This window comes from Cotesia typhae, unplaced genomic scaffold (assembly GCF_013202065.1).
Source record: "Cotesia typhae breed Kobodo isofemale line unplaced genomic scaffold, CoteBio_Ctyphae scaffold_152, whole genome shotgun sequence".
NCBI classification, from domain to species: Eukaryota; Metazoa; Arthropoda; class Insecta; order Hymenoptera; family Braconidae; genus Cotesia; species Cotesia typhae.
Window position 1 is genome coordinate 8,464,986 of NW_027423776.1, and position 22,469 is coordinate 8,487,454.

The 22,469-nt window shown below is 30.5% G+C and overlaps 1 protein-coding gene across 1 annotated transcript in view; it reads right to left on the bottom strand.

Annotated features, from left to right (window-relative positions):
• Positions 1-831: 831 nt before the first annotated feature.
• Nlg-4 (neuroligin 4) overlaps positions 832-22,469 on the bottom strand; it is a 139,081-nt gene continuing 117,443 nt past the window's right edge. Inside the window, exons 9-12 of the mRNA XM_074255841.1 lie at positions 2,840-3,173; positions 2,480-2,743; positions 2,161-2,335; positions 832-1,455 (exon numbers count right to left, since the gene is read on the bottom strand). Coding sequence (XP_074111942.1) covers positions 1,306-1,455; positions 2,161-2,335; positions 2,480-2,743; positions 2,840-3,173 — 923 coding nt within the window. The 3' untranslated portion in view covers positions 832-1,305. The remainder of the gene's footprint in view (positions 1,456-2,160; positions 2,336-2,479; positions 2,744-2,839; positions 3,174-22,469) is intronic.

A 22,469-nucleotide genomic window follows, 5' to 3' on the forward strand; every position in this document is an offset into this window, starting at 1 on the left:
CAAACGTTCGGTGGTCTTATATGTATAACGTTTATTTTATTATTATTTTTTATTGTTAAATTTTTTTTTTTATTATGAGAGTCGGTTTGGTTTTATTTACAAAGAATTTCTAACGTTTATGAATTATTTATACAAGGATCATCGTGTCGCCTTGAGCCATATTTTTATATTTTTATTATTATAATATCATTTTTTAACATCTAAATATTTATTTTTGTTTAAAATTCTACCTACATTTTTTTAAATTTAATAAGTGCGATGCACTAAATTTATTTGATTGAATTATCGTACATACTAAATTAAATACAGATTCTGTATACAAGTATGTATTTTTTTCCCTTATTTGATTTTGCATGTAAATTTATTTATTTATTTATTTTTTGAGTCATTTTTCATAAGAATTATTCAAAAGAAAAATTAATTCAACAAAATTCAATAATGTTTTAACAATTAAATTCAATTAAAATAAATCTAGAGTCAATAAATTTTTAAATATAAAAGTGTCCTATTTACAGTGATGAAAAAATAAAAAAATATAAAATAGTAAATGAATAACCAACAATTATCTGGTAAATGATATTCTTTAACATTCGATTTTTTTTTTTAAATAATAAATCAATCATAATAATATTATTAATAATGCTCATAATACATAATACAATATATATACCGTAAATTTATATTTATATATATTCACTTCATATTTATATATTGAAAAAAGTCAGTCTAATGTTCATTTTTAAATTTAAATATTTATATTTATATTTTTATTATTTATATATTTATATTTATAGTATATATATTAATCATATATAAGTATTCGATTCACGCTCAGATGAATTAATATTTTAGCAGTGATATAATTTAAAAAATGAATACTTTTAACGTTAATTAAAAACACCATATTATTAATATAAACACAACATGTGAGATCCTACTCATCTCGTTATATTAAGTACTTAATTTATTAATTAGTGACTTACACCTCCCCTCCGATGTCTAACAATCGTACCAGATGTTGAGCGTCGCGTAGGAATTTCCGTGACAGTCTCAGTTTTATTTAATATTAATATATAAATATAAACATATGAATCCTAAAGCAGTATATACATAAAAACATGTATATGTATGACGGACATATTTATTAATTTTTTTTTGTTATTAATTAATTTAATAAATAAAATCGAGTCACTGGATCCCTCAACGACATTCATATTCAGGCTGAAGTTTGACGAGTTCTCTCTATAGCAAGGTCGACGCCGTCAGCACATCCGGGACGACTGGCCTCGGAGGGGAGTCCATACATCACACTCTCATCTCGGTCATGCTCCCTTGGGTTGTACGGTTTAAGACTTGTCCACCCTGAAGCAGCGGCTGGTTCTCCGGCGGGCTTTTTGTTCGCGGTGGCGGTGGTGCTCGCGGTACTGTCAAGTGGATCGACCCATTTGGTGGACACTGGCAACCATAATTCAAATTTTCATTATTAATTACTTTCAACGTAAATAAAATTTTCGTTTATTATGAAATCAAAACCTTCAACACTTTTCTGAAAATTTTTTTCTTGCAATTTTTCATTTTTTATTCTATGAAATGTAAAATTATCTTCATGATAATTCAACCTCATTGGAATTTTTTATTTTAGAGCATCTAAAAATTTTATAACCACCTAAAAATTTCAACGAATTCATGTTTAATATTAAAGTTACAACTCGAGGGCTTGAGTTATTTTTTTTTTATTGAATAAATAATTTATTAGAAGTCTAATTTTCAGTTACATTTTTGAATTATGGAAAATTGTGACTATGGAAAATTATGGAAAATTCGGTAGATATTAATTAGATTAGTGCTGAAGGTATATCTTTTTGGTAATTGTTCAGTTTCCGATCGACAATACTTGAAGTTATAGAAATGCTATTTTTATTTTTTTTTTATATAATCAAAAAATTTTTTTTCTTAGTACATTGAAAACAAAATTATTAAAAAAAAAATAAACTTCAAAAATTTTATTTTTTAATAAAAAAATAAAAAAGTTGATATTTTTGAAAATTATTATTTTTTTAATTGTTGTTTTCATACAAAAAATTATTATAAATCTGTGAAACTAAACAGTTACTGAATTTTTTAATAAATTAATAAAAGTATAAATAGTAATTATCTAACATTGAGACTGTCTACACCACGTGGTAATCCCATATCGTGGATAACTGACGATCGTGGTAGAGTAGCGTGACCTGAATGCGGTTGTTTTTGATAATGATGATGATGATGTGGCAGTGTGTGGGTACTTTGTGCTTGTTGCATCAGTCCAGAGTCATTTGATACTTTAGTAACGTTTCTGAAAATATTCAAAATTATTATAGTTGTTTTAGTCAAATAAAAATTTATTTTAGTCATCGTGGTGAAAAATCGTTCTTGTTTTTTTTTTTTTTTTTTTTAATAGTATATGATAACATTAAAAAAATAAACTAAAAATATTTACCTTCTCAACATTTCATTTTCTACATCAACGACAACTTGGCCGCCTTCCCCAAAGTGTGCATGCGGTAACGGCGGTTGTTTTAGCTCAGTAAATCCTCTTGGACCACACTGCTGGTTCATCATTTGTTGTTGCTGCATACTCTTAACTTCTAATCGTGTTTTGTCGCGCTGATAATACACTCCGGCAAATATTAGGACGTTTAGAATCAATAGGCTACACCCTATTGCTATTGTTACACTTAAAGCTGTGGAATACGCCGCGTACCTAGTAAAAAATTATAAATGAGAATAAAAATTAAATGAACCGGAATTATATCATCGAATTTATTACGGAAGTAAATAATTAATTTAATTTAATTACCCAGCAGCATCTAATGACGCGAGAGTATCCGAGCTAGTGTTGTGAACATTCTGAAGATTTGTGCTCTGGATAAGACTGACACAGGTCGTGATACTGTAATCAGTGGTTGTTGGTACTTCTGTTGTTAAATTTCTGCGTCTGTATTCTTCGCCAATCCTACTGAGAGGATCGGGACGTACTGAGCCATCATACAGATTAGGATCTCCGTGACCACGAAAAAGATTGTGTCTTGGCTCAACGTCTTCCATTCCAGCTCGGTGTAATTCCGGGACGAGTCTTAACCACACTGATAACTGGTGAGCTCGATAGTGATTTTTCATAGATGGTTTCTTTGCTGCAAATTGAAAAATAAATTAATTAATTTATAGAAAACACTTCTGAAAATTTTTTGTTTGAAAGTTTTTTTTTAAACTTTCAAATTTCCTCAATATTTTTGAAGCTGATCTACTCGAATCAGTTCTTAAAAATATTTTTAATGTTTTTGATAGAATTTCATAATTTTGAGATTTATCTGAAATCAATATGATATTTTAAAAAATATAATAAAAGATTGAATCGAAGGGATATCAAATTAAAATTCAATTTTCAACTCTATAATTTTTTAGATTGAAAATTTTAATAAATGCACAAAGATGAAGCATTAAAAATGTTTTTTGATCTCCCAATAATATTGTTACGATAATTCTATTTATATAAATTTTCTACACGTTGTGTAACAGTACCTGGAGCTAAACTCGTAATTAACGGAAGTTATATATTTCTTCGACTGCAGGATTATTACTCGGATAAATCTAATTAGTAGAATATATGCGTCGGTACTAAAGCTTGTAATGCAATCGTGCTTGGTTTCTCTCCACATATTCACTAGTTGCGGTCTGGGTCTAGTCAATGCGTAATATAAAATATTTAATATTACCCGAAATAACTTTTACTTTATTTATGTTTTTATTAAAGTCATGACTGAAAAAATTGAATTAATTTACAGCAAAAACGTGATTTCTATCGAAAACTTTTCGCTTTTTCTTATTATACCGGCATCTGTCGTGTCCGCTCAATATTTTCAATAAATATATTACCCTCGGGCTCAATATAAATTTATCAACCCATCATTTTTTTTTTTTTTTTTTTTTCATTACAAAATTTAAAAAGTTTATGCCATAAATTTAAATATGCGTACCTTAAACAGTTATTTTTTATTTGATTAATAATTTTTTAAATAATTTATAGCTTGATTATTATAATATATTATAATTCAAAATTTTCACAAGTTATCCTGAATAATCCCGAATAATCTGTATACTTTATGAAAAATTTTATTTAAATTGGAAGTGAAAATTAGTTATAATAATAATAATTATTAGTTGTTTAGCAGTAGCTACTTTACAAGTCTTTTTATAATAGTTTACAACAAAGAAAATCAAACTTTGACCAAAAGTTGTGTAGGACATGTTGTCCTTTCATGATTAAGATAAACATTCAGTGTATCTTTGTTGTTAAGGTTGACTTGAGAAAGTCACAGAGAGATGGCCGATGGGGTGTGAGAGAACTGTATACCTACTACTGCCGAGTAATTACTTCCTACGTGCTGGGAAACCTGGCACCGAGCAATCTGTTTGGTGTTCTCTTGGTCTGTGCAGTGCGGAAACTTGTATCCAAAACTATCTCGACCAGATCAAAACTTAACACGCTAAGATCACATAAAGTCTCTATACTGTAGAATACTATGCAGTCTATACTAGTTCTCTTAGCCTCCAAAACTACCTCTGCATTTCCCTTTGTCGTCCAGACACGCCACGAACTAACGAATTCGATGCCATTGTAGCACCTGAATTAACACCACGGAAAATTTCAATTCATGGTTAAACTTTATTTCCATGTCATTAATATACAAATTATTCCGGTGTCAGTTACATAAGTTCCAATTGCTTTAGCGTTATTTATTATCTCTATAATTCAATTTATAAATATCCATTTATTTTAATCTCTTTCTATTCATTGAATATTATTTTTTTTTTTATTTTCAAACTCTGGTAAATGAGATTTATATTTTTATGAATTCTTGTGAATTAGTTCCGATCGATTGAGTCTAAGTTTCCAAGTTTAACTCTTTGGAAATTTAATTGCACTGCAATTTACCTCCGATAAATGATTTTCTGAAATATTAAATTAAGAAAGTTAAAAAATTTATGTTTCAACGCCTAGGTTAAATTGAAAAAAAATTTTTCTACAACGTTATAAAAATTATCTGTTTGAGGAATTTAAAATTTATATTTTTATAATAAATTATAGTTTATAAAATAATGGATAAAAAAACCTCATTATCAAAGAAAATAATATTGAGCTAGGACTTTTTAATGAAAACTTTATTTCGACAAATAGAATGGTTAAATGTCTATGAAGTTTACTAAAATCAAATCTCACAAAATAAATTTCAGGTTAAATTGACAATATAAATTATTTTATTGAATATTGCTAATAGCAAAACTTTGAAATAATGGTGTAGTATATATATAGCGTAAATTCAATCCGAATTTATGCGCGCAAGCGCATTATTGCTCATGCAAGTAAATGAACATACAATATTAATTTAACGACGAATCCAAGTTAAGGCAAGTTCCAATCTAAATTACCGACAGGTATATGATCTCGTATCAATGTATACCATCCTCTATCTGTACCTATACCTATGTATATTTATACATATATGTATTTATATAGTTGGTGATGTGTATACACATATATACGGTATCTATTCAGCTATCTCAGAGCAAGTTTCTCAAGGCATCGACTCGGAATCACGTTTACCACAAGGCACATCATTTCCATATTGATGCAGAGCTAGAGCCTCGGGCTCAGCGGCAACTTTCCGCCTATTGGAGTCTCTTCAGTATCCTCTGTCACACGTGTGAGTCCAATCTGGTGGCTGGGCGACGAACCGTTGACTTGCATCACTTCTACCAGATGCTGTACGCCATTTCATACTTTTTTCATTTCTTCTCTTATCTATTTTATTTTTTTTTTATTCCTCAGTCTCTCGGATTCGACACTCGATCAGCAAACAATTTGAGTACTCAAGTATCAAAAAATTGACAAGCTCACCCTTTACAGAGGTTTCAATTTATTTTTTATTCCACTGAAAGTTTTTTTTATAAAGAAATCCTCAAATATAAAATCTCTTTTAGACACTAGAATTCTTCTCTAAGCTTTTGATATTTCACGTACTTAATCGATTATACTCTATTTTGGTACATATTAAATTTACTCTCGAAATCCTCCAGTCAAATATTGAACTTACTCTAAGCTTACGCAGAGTTAATGGACTTAGATCGAAGTTGGAATGAACAAATAAACTTACATTAGATTTCCATCCGGGATCTACTCAGTTGTAGATAATGAATCACATAAACATTTTCAGGATAAAACTTTTAATCTTATTTTGATTTCTGCCTGGGTGTAGTTAGGTTCTGTTAGATATATAATTACATTTGAGTAAAATTTATTTGGAAACAAATTATTCATTTGTTCATTATAAATAATTGTTTTTTTAACTTTTACTAAATATTTAAAAAAAAAAATTGATTTATTGATACTAAGTAAATATTTAATCTTTATCCTTAAACATTAGATTCATCTTCGATAAAAAGACAATAAATTATCAAATGAAGACAACCGGTCGTCTTCAAAATAATTTTGTTATTGTAAAGAATGTTTCTGTTGAATCAACTATTTTTCTTTTTCGTGTAGGTTATTTATATCAAACTTTATTTCAATAAATTATAATTTTAAATTCAAAGAAACGATTGAAGATATTTATTGTTCGATTCAAATATCAATATTATTATTTGCATTAATTTATTTTACTTTATTGAGATCAAACAGCCAGAGGTCAATAACTGTATCACAAGCAAATTTATTGACTTGAGTAGAAAGTAAGTATAGCATAAGAGAAAAATTTAATCAATCTAACATATAAAACTATTTATAAACAAGTTAAAAATAAACAAAATTTAAAGTTACAATGAAATTTTTTCGAACACAATTATTGCAATCAACTTTTTACAAACCTAAAACGAGTTTCAAAGAGCTTTACGCAATAAAACCAGAAAGAGTGTAAAAATTATAAAAGTTTCGTTTGATTTGTTTGACCGAAGTTAAAATGAAACGTTTTTTTATTTTCTCTCTACGGTAAAAAAAGTTCACCACGAGAAATTGTAACTTACGGTGATGTAAAGTAAACATTACTCTCGTTAAATCTTCTCTCTTCTTTTAACCGAGCTTTCTGACTGCTTTTTTACGAACTGCTGCCTAATTCGTCTGGGCAGGGCACACGTGAGCGATCCCCCTTACCCCGTCTATGGTCAGAGCAGTGGCAAGTAAAAATGACTCTCAGGAGAAGCTAAACTTTTGCCGAATAGGATAGAAGCATCTGGACTTAAAGCTTTTCGCTGCGGATACTTTCTACTTGAGCCAGAAAATTTAGCGAAGGTAATATAACGTTGGAAAAAGACCGAGATGAGAATGATGAACGTAAGTGTCGAGACGTAGACGCAGACAGTGAAAAAGCAATAAAGAACCCCAGTGGTCCAGTCCGCTGACTTAGTAATTAACTCGTCAGACAACTTTTGCCAAGTTAAACGGAAAAAAATTAATAAGCTCTCATTACAATCCTCAAAACAAAATTTAACTTACATTTACACGCTTACTGCTGCACAAAACTACAAACTGTTGAAAGTTATTATTATTATCTATAAAACAAACTTTTTAAATATCACTAATTGAATAATTAAATGAAAAGTTTGACTGGTACTTTTATAAATAAATTTATAAACGTTGTATCATTTTGAAAGAGTTATTAATTTAATGTCTCGAGTGTTCACTTTCGACTGAATGAATGAATGAATAAATTAAATGACAGAACTAATTAATTAAATTTGCATAAATAATAATTAATAAAACCGCGGTAGCTGAATCCAAACGATGTAATTAAACTCGAAAATTAGTAACCGATTTTAAATTATTTTCTATATTTTATTGCATGCAATGTGTCAAACATCGTGTTGGGTAGTACGCTAGAAAGCTCCCATCACGCTTCTCTACCTTAATATATTAAATTTTACGAGCGTCAACACTGCAAGTTCAATCATTAATTAATTTACCGATTTCAATTGCAAATTTAGTTAATTTTTGCACTTTTTTGACCTCGCAAATATTTATCAAAGTAGCCGCAATGTTGATATGAGGGAAATTTTAGAATGATTGAAGATAAAAATTGTTTGAAATTGTGGTAATTGTGATTGTCAAGTTGATTTACTTTGTGTTTATAATTCAACATCATTGTATTAAAATAAATTTTGATGCTTTTGATACAAGTGATTATTGAGAATTATTAACCAAATAAAATAGTTGAATTAAAAATAATTTTCAAACTGAGTTTGTAGAAAAAAATTAATTATCTGATTTTGGTTCATAGATAAACAAAAAGTTTTTCCAATTAGCCTGAAAGATTTAAAAAGAAAAACTTTTTTTTATCATTTGCTAAAATTTATTATAGCTTTTTATACTCCGCTGTAGAATTTGCCAAGTTTTGATCATTTCAGAGCAAATGTTACTTGAGTTTTTTTTTATTTTATACTAATATGTTTTCGGTAATTCGAATAGAAATTCACATGTTTTCAACAACTTTTCATATTAATCTTCACTAATTTCAAACTAAAAACAACAAATTGTTCATAAATCCAGGAAATTCATAGAAATTACATATGAAAATAACTCTTTAACTAAAACTTTACAACTACTCGGTCTATAAATTACAGCAAATTATACTTGGAAATTTGTTGCATTTATTGAAGTTTTGTGTTCAATAAGCCATATAATACCTATGTACATATAAGACCAGCAAGAATGAAGAGCCAATTTGTGAGCGGTTCACTTTGATCGTATCTCTATATATCCTGGGTCCCTTTGCGGCAGAACTATTACGCGACTCGCGAAATGTTGGACGAACATTTAGAGGGTAGTTTCCATCACACGTCATAGCTGCTGTAACAAGATTGTCCTCTTCGAACCAAATGGTTTGGAAGTGAAACTGTTTGACCTCTAGGGGTTCTCTACTACCCCAGAAGTTTAATTATTGTATCCTATTTCTCAAAATTACATTTCTAATCACATTAATTTAAACAGTTAACTCACAACTTGAAATTATGAATGAAAACTTAAAACTTCAACTTCTTTACTCCAAACCAAATAGCTAATTTTAACATAAAGCATTAAACGAGTAAAGTCATATTTAGAAAGCGTGGATTTGCTTTTCTCGTGTTTGAGAATGTGAAGACTTTTAAATATAATAAAACTTATTATTATTATCATATTATTATTATATAATGCTTTATAAGTAAGTATAATGCTTTAATATAAAATAAATAACCGCGGAGATTTATTATTATTTCAATAAGTAAAACCAGAGCACTCTGTTAATTAAAAGTAAACTTTATGACAACTTATGTTTTGGAATGTTTGACATTTATATTTTCTGTAGTATAATCTTTTCCATCTTTGATCTCACGATTAAAAGTGAACTTTTTATTTACTTATTGATTTTGCATCAAAATTATGCTCAAATATAAATCTAAATGTCATTTTGATTTAAATATAATAATGATAAAAGAAAAGTTTAGTTCACTCGACTTTATTAAAGCTTATTTAGTACACATTTCATTGAGAAAATGTAATTGTAAGTAAAGTGAAGATGTGTTAATTTTATCGAGATAGTTTAAAATTTTTTTTGTGTAATCGAAAGTTAAAAACCTTTATCTAATATTTATTATTTTACTCTCGGGCGGATTAGAGTAATTCAGTATGAAAATAACTCGGAATTAGAGTCTTAAAACAAAGACAGAGAAAAACTAGTTCGAAATTATTCTCAAGGATTCCAACTCGGACGATAGGAGTGTAAACACATTAATTAATTAACAAGTACTAGTTTAACGGAGGTCGTTTATTCAAAGGCGTCACTGGAAAATCGAAAGTTAAGATGCATTTAGTATAATTGCCAATGCACTTAAAAGTCTATCTAAACTTTGTTAAATTTAAGTTATGCAGGTTATAAATTTTATCTGTGTACAAACATTACTTAGTTTTGCAAACACTAACAACTTTTGAAGAAAACATTATTATAAATACCGTATATAATTATCAATACGATTGCTTTTGAATTAATTTACACTATAAATAAGTTTAATTTTTCTTTATTTTAGTTTTTGTTTCGTTCCTCATTTTCATTTTGATTTTCTGCATAAATGTAGTAAATTTTTTGGTAAAAATACATTTAATGAACCCGTTTTCAATCTGAGCAGTTTGAGGAACGATGTATGATTAAATCTAATATTTAATAACACGTCATTAATTAGATTCGAAACCGCAGACTGAGTGACTAACTGTAACTGGGAGTAGCTATTTAGATGCAAAGCCAAAAAGAGAGAGAAAGAGAGTGAGAGGGAGAGAGAAATAACAAAACGAAATTATAATCCGGTATTCGCGAAGATTGCGAAGAGGAGATGAATGGGATTCAGTTGCGAGATAGGCTAAGAGACCATTAGTGATGATGGTAGTGTACACCTTTGAGTAAACATGTTATTCGAATTCCGTCTTCATATCCGTTTCCCAGAGACGAGTTTGCCTCGGTTGCCTCTTCTCTACCCGACCGTCTTATAACGTCATCTTCTTATTCGATGTAGTCCTTGTTGTTCAGCTGCAGTGGTGAAGAGAGAGCTCTGAGGTAGCAAAGGACAGAAGAGGAAGTAGCGCAAATTCGACGTGAATTTCAAAATGGTATGAGGTTAAGCCGAGGGCAGAGGTTGTTAGGCAGATGAAGCTTCAGGAAGTCTAAAGTCTAGCTAATTAGAATTAGTATCGAATTAGTTGGAATTACTCTAGTGTAACGTTGTATTTTCGTTTATTAATAGTATGTACATTATTAACGGATTTTGATAATTAAGTTGGGCGATGAGGGTGAAAGATGTTTGTGTTATTAGAAAAGTTTTTATCTTCATTTGTGAGTTCACAACTTTTTTATGATCCTTAGATCGATAGTTTTTTAGTGTTTTCTCAGAGGAGACAGATCGAAAGATATTTTTGATCTAAAATTAAAAAATTTCGTGAATGAAAAATTCTAAGCTTTAAATACTTGAATTTGATTTAACTTAAAGTCTTCGATAATTTTTTACAATCCTTCAACAACTTTTATTCGTAACTCAATTATATGTAAAAGCACTTGGTTTGATGGACGCAGCATTATCATTTAGAAAGTTTTTTTAGAAGATAGATAGTCATGAACAAAAGATCGGAAGTAAAAAAGTAGATTTGAAATGGTTGAAGATCGAGTAGAGTGACTGTGATCCGATCAGACATAGAGAATCACTGACTTTGGTGTCAGTGTGGTGGTGTAAGTAAAGACTCTCCAATCTTCCATCCTGGGAAGATAATCCTACTATCCTTTGGGAGTTTTTTATTTAGCGATGGATGTCGTGTCTGCCGAAGGAAAAAGAGTTTTAAAAAATAGTCATAATGAAAAAAACTAATGAAGAAATGGAGAAGCACCAATCCGATTAATTTCCTGCTCAAAGTAAACCACAAAAGACCGCCGGATGTCCGGTGACTGTCGAGTTTTTGCTTTTTGATTTGCCAGACGGAATCCATCAGTAATATTGATAAAGTTATGATCAAAGAAATCATTTTTGTTTATTTTATTTCGATAAAAGTATATTGAATTATTATTGATGAATCGCTTTATTTGGCGGAGAAAGTTATCAGACATGGCAGTGAAAATTATTGAGAAATAAAGTGGCTGATTTGATAAAGGAAGTTGATGTACGGAAAATCGCATTGCTATAACATCAAGTGATATCTCTTGGCAGCGAAACTTTGTTGAACAAATGAGTCGAGCTAGAGATTCCGAGTTTCTGATAGTGAAGAGGAAAGATAAGTTGGTTTTGGTGGTAGTGAAAAGCAAGATGAATACTGGGACGAAGACGAAGAGGAGTGAAAAATAGAGAAAAGGCGTCTTTGCGATACTGAAAATAGCGATGGATACACGCTGAACGTTGATGTTGGGGGTGGTGGTTATGGGGGTTGTTTGTTGGTTAGAATAGCTGCCTTTTAGCGGAAACTAGCGTTAGAGAAACGGAACTAAAGAGCTAAAGATAACGGTGGTGTGGGTTGAAAACGACAAATTCGTTTGATGGAAGATAGAGATAAAGTACACATACAAATATGTATAATGTATAGGTACATGTGAAAAGAATGAGATGGCGCGAAGGATGAGAAAAGGTGCACACCATTTTAGTAAGCCTGAGAAATAGTCGTAGAAGAATTTCTTATTAGTTTGGAAATTGAAATCTGGAGTATGTCTTGCGCGTGATCCGTAAGACCCCTTACGCTTTTCCATTCGTTCTTTCGGATCTTGGCATACACCGTACGGAGAATGAACAAACGGAAAACAAATAAAAATAATGAAAATAAAAAGTTAAGACAAGTCTCACACTTGATGGTGGGTAATTCTTCTCCCGACATCTTGACATTTAACGTGAATTTTTCGACGTTGGAAAACATTTGAAAATCGCGAACGGGAATTAGATGAAAAAACACTTCACTATTGACTTTATAAATTCTTTTTATTATAAAACTAATAAAACTTTTTCGCTCTTATCTTCAGTGGTTATTTTTTTCTAATCAATCGGATTTTCGGAAATACTGATCTTTGTTCTATTGAAGAAATCATTCTTGCGTTGGAAAGGATTTTTAGATTGAAGTCGTTTGATATAAGTTTAAATTGCTTTGAAAATAAAATAAAATTGATCGACTCAATAAAAATATTTCTTTGAAAAAAAATAAAGAAATATGCTTCTTCGCGTAAAATAAATATTTAGCTTCTATAAATGAATGTGAATGGACTCACAAATGTATGTGACAAACTCGCATTAAATTTCAGTAATCAAAAAAATCAGTGGCCATGAGTGTTCTAAGTAATAGGTAAAGACGTATGACAAATGTATTCACCCATTAATTTGTCAGTGATATATCTATATCGAACAAGAAGACTCATAATGTGTCGACAGCAGCAGATGCTTCGAAAGTGTAAGCACCTAACCCGTTCCATGAGCGAGCGTACTGCTACAAGCGCACACAAACATGACGTGGATGTAATATACCAGGGTTTGTTTGCAACCACTTCTCCATACCATCTACTCCAGTACAGTATATAGCATATATTATATCAAGCTCATATCTACACCCTTCTTCATATCATTTTAACCGTAACATTGTTAGCGAATGCTCTGTACCCGACTAATTTGCATCTTTACAATACGTTAAAACTTTACACGAGAACATTTTTCATCACTTAAACAACATTTACAATAATAATAATAAAATTGAACATCAACATTTCATCTATTAAATTTAGTAACATGTAATTAGGCAAAAAGTTTTACCGGAGAAGGTAAATTATAAATAGCGAACTTCAAGCTATCACAAATTAGCCCAGTATTCTACGTTAGGAAGTTTACATCCTCTGTATACGTATATGATACGTTTATCCCTTTAAAGCTACTCTTGGGTGATACTAGCTAGTCTTGTACATTATATACACCATTATTTAGTATCCTTGTTTGACGATACATTCTATTATGCATCGAACGCTTAAGTAAGCTGATATTGGCATTTATGTTATAACTAGGCCTTTAGCTTTACCTTTTTCAATTAATTATTATTTTATCGACAGGAACATTGACATAGTGTTTAATAGTAAATTATACCTCTACATTAAAATTTTAACTTAATTACAAACTTCAGTGCACCTCCGAGAAAAATTTCAGTTTATTAATTAAATTTTCATCGATTACTTGCTAATTAAAATATCGATTCCACATTTTTTATTCAATTTTTTAATCTACGTATTAATCGATAAATAACTCATGATTTGATTAAATAGTCATTTACTATCATTATTGCTAACTTTAATTAGTATATTAATTAAATATTAAGAACAGATGTTATTGTACTCCAGTGAGACACTGAAGTTATTCCTCTGGGTGTTTAATCTATTGATAACGCTAATGTTAATTTAATTTCATGAATTATGTCCTTACTGTTAATAAACTTAATTTATTACTAATTTTATGACTATGATTTAAATTACTATTATGATTTTGAAATACTCGCAGAAACTGTCTATTTCAAAGACAATTATTAAGCATTGTCGTTTTTCAAAACATACGAAAATTTCTAAAATTTTGGACGTATGCAAATGATATTAGATTCATAAAATTAATTGGAATTTAAAAAATTAGTATTTTTCATTTTTTTCTATCCCTTGCCGAATATTTTATTGATGATTCGAAAGTTGGATTTAATTATTAAAAAACGTAATTATTCAAAAATTTAAACATAACATTAATTAATGTCCACATTACGTTAATTGCTTTAAAAACTAGCAAGCAAATGAATTTTTAAAATAGCAAAAACCAACCGTTGAATTTCGCATTCTTTGACAAAATATTTAATTATAAAAATTTTCTCACCAAAAAGGCTAATTAAATGATACAATAACAACGTTAATTAAGTAAATTTATTAAAGCTTTTTTCCAGTTCGTAACAGCATTGTGCGTATGCTTATCAACCGCGAATAGATTTTTGTATCGCGGTAATAAATTATTAAATTTTATTTAATAAACTTTTAAATATTCAAATCTAATTGTTACTCTACTCAGGCAATTGTCAGTCACATCACGGGCTTAATACACACATGAACAGGTTTAATCGTTGATGGTTATAGTGATGCTGATGAGCTCAGCTCCATCACCCTTTACGAGCGTCGGTTATACGTTATACACCAGTCGTGTTTCTAGTTTGTGTAATGTGGTCATTTTGTATTTTGTACTAGTTAGTTTCTCTACATCCGTCTATTTGACACACACACACACACACACACACACACACACACACACACACGCGCACACACACACACACACACACACACACACACACACACACACACACACACACACACACACACACACACACACACACACACACACACACACATACTAATTCACATTCACCTATTTAATCTAATGCATATATTCATATACGTATAAAATTCAACGGTGTAAATTAACCAGACGTATTCTACACTTGAGTAAACCAGGAAACTGCGTTAGCACAACTTCGAGAGAAATGTGACTAGAAGTTTACTCTTAAAGGCTTAAGGGGTTGGAAAATTTGTATTTGCGATCGAAACATGTCCCACCTCTATACAAGCTACCAACGTGCACAATTTATTAATCCATACATATAACTATAACTATATATTTCCGACATTTTACACATGCAACTCCAATTCCAGTTGTTATAAGTTAGTATATTAATGCGATAATCCACTTTACTTGCCATCTAGACTACTCGTGAGTTGAGTGTTGAATTGAGTTTACTGGAAACAATCCGATAAACGCAGACGGTGTTCGCGACATGAACGTACGCATCTAATCGCGGGACATCAGTTTCCGTATGCAACAGAGATTAAACTCATCCGTTGCTATTCCCAATGAAATTTCACGTCTGTTTCTTGGTACTCTTCGTTGTTTTGTTGTCATGTGGCATGTGGTATGTAGTGGTATACTTTATGGAAATGAGATAGACATCCGTGAGTGAGTCAGACAGTCCTTTATGTAAACGTTTTCACGGTAGCAACTAAGTAAAACTGCTATCCATGTGAAGATATACGTATCAAATGGCATTTGCAGGGGTGTTATGATGTTTAAGTGAATGAGAATAGTTGCAGTTAACTTTTTTATATGCGATGTGTGATAGTTTATTGTACGATTTATTTAATTAAAGGGTTAAGTGCATTTCAATGCCAAAAAAGTAACTTTTTGAAAAAAAATTTTTCTACATTGTTCTTTAAATTGACAACATTGCTAGCGTTCCTATTTAAACATATCATTCCTCAATTATACCTCTATATTTTTTTTCAAAAGTGATGACTCAATCTAATGGCCGATAATTTTATTTGATTTTAGCCAGATAATTTAGCAGTGAAGCTGTAAAAAGTAATAATCTGACATAAAAGCAATTATTTTTAACAAACTCCGGTTATAAATAAATGTATAAAGTTTAAAGAGTAATCATAAGGATTAGTATCTCATATAAGCAAGCAGACAGTCTCCGGCGGACAAACGATCACACTTCAACCGGAATAGTGTTGGGGTACTGGGTCTCTGAAACGTCGTTAAATTTTATTAGCTCTCAGCGAACCGACACACAGCACAGCAGAAAAGAAAGAAGAGTACTCTAACGTGGAAAAGCACCGATTAAAACTTAACGATCTCGGAAGCTTCTTAATGAGGTTCTAACGAGCTTGAGTCAAGAGCCTTTCATTCGGTGACTATCACTCAATTTCACTGATTCCCAGTTCAACAATATCACAAATTAATGATAATAACTCAACACATTACCGGTGAATAGCTGCAAGCTCGTAAACTAAATAGTCTACCACCAAAATTTAGTGAAAAAGTTGGGTGAATCCGAATTCGCATGCTAGAAGCGCTAGTGTTCTACATAAATTTATCAAAGTAATTTATCAGGGTGATGCTTAAGTATTCAAAAAGCTTTTACTTATAACGCATACTATTTTCAGTGTTTTAATAATTTCGTAAAAAAATAACAATTAATCGATTTAAAAAAAAAAACAAGCATTTAAATTGATTTAAAAATCATTTGTACTAGCATTATGACTGTCAGGTATGATACAATGTGACAAAGTACTGGGATTTTGATTTTAAGGTGACACTATATATAATATACCTTCGCGCTCGCGCTTAAGGCATGCAATTAAACCAAAACTAGTACTAACAATAATCCAATAAACGCTAGGCTTGCGCATGCAGTGTAAATATTTCATTTAAATTTGTGGTGTTTATATATGTATATATATATATATATATATATATATATATATATATATATATATATATATATATATATATCGACCATACATTATATTCAATTGTGTGCAAGCGGAATTCATAGAATCCAGTGGAGTAGACACGGGATAGGAATATATATTTGCCGTTGGAATTGTAGAAATGTAAATACCAAATGATGACAACCAAGTGTAATGCAAACACTGTACAGACTGACCTCAGACTCGTTTTCGTGTGCACCTGGGAATAATTACAGCTTATGTAAACTTATACAAGACATCTCCAGTGACAAGTAAACCGGCTTTTACACAACCGACAACACAACAAATAAAAATCCATCACAGACAAGGAAAATGGATATAAATTCACGATAGAATAAAAATAAAAATCAAAACAAAAATAGTGTATTCGTTTCGTGTACCAGTGACTTTACAGTATAATCTAACCACCGTATGTCATATTCTGCATCACGTACGTAACCTATCCCGACATAAATCGTCACGTACAATCAGTTAGTCCACGCATACAGATATAGCGAAACAGAATAATCTGCCTGCAATAGAATATCTACCAAATACTCTCACAATACTTGATATAGCCGAGAGAGAGAAATTTTTAAGAATTGTTATAATATGTTATGGGAATCGGAACTACAAAATATTGGGAGGGGTGTGATTAAAATTTTATTTGTAGATTGTTGGATGAAATACAGGCGTATGTTGCTTAAAAATAGTGAAGTAGTTGGTTGAATTGGCAGAATTTTCGAATGGAAAACTGAATATCTCGAATGAAGAGGGAAAATTTTTTTTCAGTTAATTTTTTATCGTTCCAGGTGGATGTCAATAAAACATCGACTCGAAAATAACGCATTCCGTTAATAACTAATCCCGTGCATAATTTAAACACTCGACAGAACTTTCCCTCTGCGAAAAAGTTTGACATTTTCTTTTGGAAGCTTGTAAACGAGTAAAAGCATACGAAAACGCATTAGACGCATTTTTCCGTTCGAGGGATTTGCTCCCAAGTTTTTCGTTAGAGAAAAGTCTGCGTGAAGTATGGAAAAAAATAAAGTAAAATAAAAAAGAAATGACATCGACTCTATATTTCATAATAAATAACCAAGTTTGCCGTATGCACGCGGCAGTTTCTTTGGGCCCAAGTAATCTCGGTAAAAGCAAAGTAGCAGGAGAGAAAGATTAAGAGTAGAGGAGCCGAACCAGAGTGAGAGAGATAGAGAAAAAAAAAGCCCAATAGAGTTAGTTTATATATGTATAGACATAAAGTAGCTGAAAGTTGGACGGGAATCCGCTGTTTAACGTACATTATATCTCAGACAGCCCGGGCAAGGGCAAGGGTATGGGCGAAGGGTATTATCGAATTAATCCGAGTGGATATAAGGTTAGTCTCGAAATTGGTTCAAATTTTCATCCATTCCATTCCATTTGGAGGCAACCCTTAGCCTTATTTTCTTGACTCCTTCTGCTCTCATCTAAATTATTTTTTTTTCCCATACCAACTTTTTTCCTGGTCTCATTTACTTTTGACTTATTTCCTCAGCTAGACTTTACCAACTTGCGAATGAGTTTCGTTTGCCCTCGGGACAGAAAAAAATTCCGGCTTATCCAGATGAGAGAAAGGGAGACGAAAAATGATATTAATCGCCGACGGGCTTTAATCCTCGAAATTGAATGCACTTGATGTATTCATTTTATTTTATTTTATATTTATCTTCATTTTTATTTTTATTTTTATTTGCGCTTACTCGGTGCCAACAAACCCAGTGGTGAAAAAATAAGAGATATTTCCTGGTTACATATATACACTCGATAAATCTCCGGAGTATCACCTGGACACAACGACGTTATCCCAGCAAGCCAACGGACACTGGTCAAGCTCTCGCTCCTCCTTTCATCTCTTGTCTGCTGTCTGTTTTATCCTCTGATGTATAAATATAAATACTCTTTACACTATACTCTGCACACTGTGCGCACAAACGCTTATGAATTCCCTCAGATTTATTATTGTATCGAATTTAGCACGCAACTAGACTAACTCTTCAATAAATTTCAATTCCTGGACAGATTTTAGGTAACAAAAAAAAAAAAAAAAACAAACACAACAAAACGTGTAACAACTTTTGGGTTGGAAATTTATTGATTGATATAAATTAAGAATTTTGCCCAACTTAATGTGCGAAGGATGAAAGAGTTTACAATAAATAAATTTTTTTTTGCAACTATTTTTATTTTTATATTCTTATTTGTTCATGAAAACAACACAATTTGTATACTCATTGTACAGATAATTGAATAAATATAAATTTTGCAATTTTCGAAAGTGTATTTAAATAAAAAAAAAAAAAAAAACGAAAAAATCAGCGCAATAAACTAAAAACTAAAAAAATTTTACTTTGAACAATACAAAGATGTTTGTAGCTTGCAAACACGATAAAATAACAAAAACCATTACCCTCGAGGAAAAAAATATATGTAAACATAAATGAAAAAATTTTTCGATCATAAAGCACTCTCTGATGCTTCGCATCATGAGTCGTGCAACATAGAAGGAAAGATAAAAAATTTATATGTCACATGTATTTGATTTATATTTTTTTCGCCGAAAATGTAAATGAAGAAAATTTTTTATGCTTGCCCATATGTTTGCATGTATTCAGAAGAACTTTATACTTATAATTATTGTTTTTTTCTGTTACAGGTGAGTGATTCCTTTAAAATTGCTGAAAAAAATTTTGCGGTGAGAAATTTAATATTTTTTAATGTTTTTCCCTGAATTGTTAATCGATAAATGTCAAGTTTAATTGAGAAAATCATTCACTTATGTCAAAATGTATAATTTGACTTTCAGAACTGTAAAGATCAAAAACAAAAGTAAATTCTGATAAAATGTAATAAAATAGAATAGGATGATATATATTTTATGGTGATAATGAAAATGAATTCGACATTTCGAACTATTTACTCAGTCAATAACAACGTTAATTTAAATTTGAATTCAAAATCACGATATCAAACTTTTTTATATTATTTGAGTTAGCGAGCGTCATAAAATTTGTGAACGTTGCAGAAAAGTTACGATCTCTATGTGACAATAAGTTCTGTTTAACGAACTCGAATTCATTGCTTTACTGTCACCACTTCTTGTCGTCTCCATTTCCTCGTAACGTTTTCTCATTTTATTTTTTTATTTTATCATTCATTTCTTCATTTCTTCTTTTCTCAACGGGTACAGTTTTTCATCATTTTTTTCTCTATTTCCTTATTGAAATGGATACAGATATAATAACAATGTCAAATGTTAAACGTTGTCATACTCGACACCAATTCTTTTTCATCATTTCTTTTTCCTCTTCCTCTTTATATAATACCAAACGGTTTATAGTCCGGAGTTTTATTGCCAAGTCGTGAATAATTTTGACGAGATCATTTCTGCAGTTATAAGCGGTGATCTAGTGTAATAAAAGTAGTCATGACATGAGTATATGGAAAAATAATAAAACGTGTACTTTTAAATATAATTTTATGTTATCATCTTCGACAAATTGTATTAATACTTTTCTTTGGGGTTAAAAATATTTATTTTTACTATCAATACAATCTCAATTTTATTTTATAAATTATATGCAAACTTTTTACTAAAAACTGAAAATAATGTTAAGGTTATTATTTAAAACTTCTTGTATATTTAAATTTTACTTTGATCAATTTAGGTATGACACAAGCCCTTAAGGCATGCACATGTGGATTCACAAAATTCATTATTTTTTTTTAAACAAATTTAAAAAAAAATAGCATGTACAGGCAGGCTTTAAATCTAATTTTTAGAACAAAAAACTTTCCAATTTGCTTTAGTGAGACGAAAATCGATAAAACAGTTGATACTATTGTTGAGTTTTTTTATATTTTCATTTTTATTTTTATCTTCATTCTAAATAAATTCATACATGATATGGAGAGTGATATGTACGAGTGGCTGATACATGTCAATGGATCACTGAATTTTACCGCAAATATTTTGGTACGTTAGTTTAGCTTTTTAAAAATGCCATCGACGAACCAGCAGTTTCCGATAGATTGACTCATGCACATATATTCGTTCTTTTAAACACAGAGACACACAGACACGAACACACACCTCTGCATGGTGATAAAGTGATGCAGATGAAAATACAAGTCATGCAACTGGTTGAATTCAACACCAGCATCATACTACCAGTCATTTGCATAGCCAAAATAAAAATACACTACATGCATGCGTGTAACACACAATACAATCAAAATTTATATGTATTGTAATGACTGTTTTATTCAGAAACACACTGCACACAAAATTGGTGCAGCAATACATAGCCGAGCCGAGCTATTATATATTACATATTACACACACGTGGGCCAAATATGTATAACGAAGCATACACCGACTATGGGAGTACATAAGGGATACAGTGCAATAGAGAGTCCAGGTAACTTGGGTAGGAGTAGAGGCACATACAGAAATCGGTTTGGAATATAGTTGAGTGCTTCGGGGGCTTACGGGATATAAAGGGCGGAGGGTTAGTTATGATAGCAATTTGTTGTTTTGGTCTCTGGCCCTCCGGTGACGTTCTAGTGCCATTAACTTGGCAATACTGAAACTTAATCGATGCTGGGACAGCATCATTCGTTTTTATCTCTTGGTAGTTTAACTCGACGCTCCTGGCAGTTCGGATACTCTCATTTTACGATGTTACAGGGCCAAGTACACCAAAAGTCAACGGATTTTTCTATTCGATTGTTTTATTTTAATATTTACAAATTTTATTTCCGTGACAAAATTTCTTCAACTCAAAAAAATTTCTTGCTCTTTAAATCACGTCCGAAATTTTAGCATTTGTTTTTTGCTATTTGTTACTACATTATAAATAGGAGGTGATTTATCACGATAAATAGCACCCGATAAAATAGATAAATTATTTTAGCAAAATAAAAACTAAATTAAAGTAAGTTAAGTTGAGTCAAAATAAAAAAATCCTCGAGTGTGTAACTGTAGTCTTGGGTAATTAATTTAGTTGGCTTGTGTATGAAATAGATTAAGAAGAGATAATTAATCCTGACCCCTATCACGTTCAGCTGCGATTTTTTGCTGAGTTTACGCGTGTGATATAAAATAGTACGATTGAAGATATTCTTATTTTTTTTTTGCTTATTGTTTACTTGTGGTTATTTATTTAGGGTCGGTAATTGAATCACATGATACTGATATCAACAAATATTCGACTATTTTTTGGTTTTCTTTATCAATTTAATTAGTGTTGAAAAAAATATTGTAAAAAAATTGTGTTCATAGATTTCTGAAATTGTTACAAGTGGAGTATTTTTTCAAAAAAATTTTTTACGGAGTAATTAAATTGAAGTTTGTGGTAGGAATAGAAAATGAATTTTTTTTTTTTTTTATTAAAGATAAAATTTTACTTGAGAATTATTGATCGTAAGAAGAGTTTTTTATGTTATCAAAATCAGAAATTTGTAATAACAAAAATGAAAAACTTATTGTCGCTTTTCTTCGCTCATTTTAAGGATAATTGGATGCGGGTTCTTGAAAATACAACGATAATTTATGTTATTTATAAATATAAGAATATTTCATAGTACTTTTAT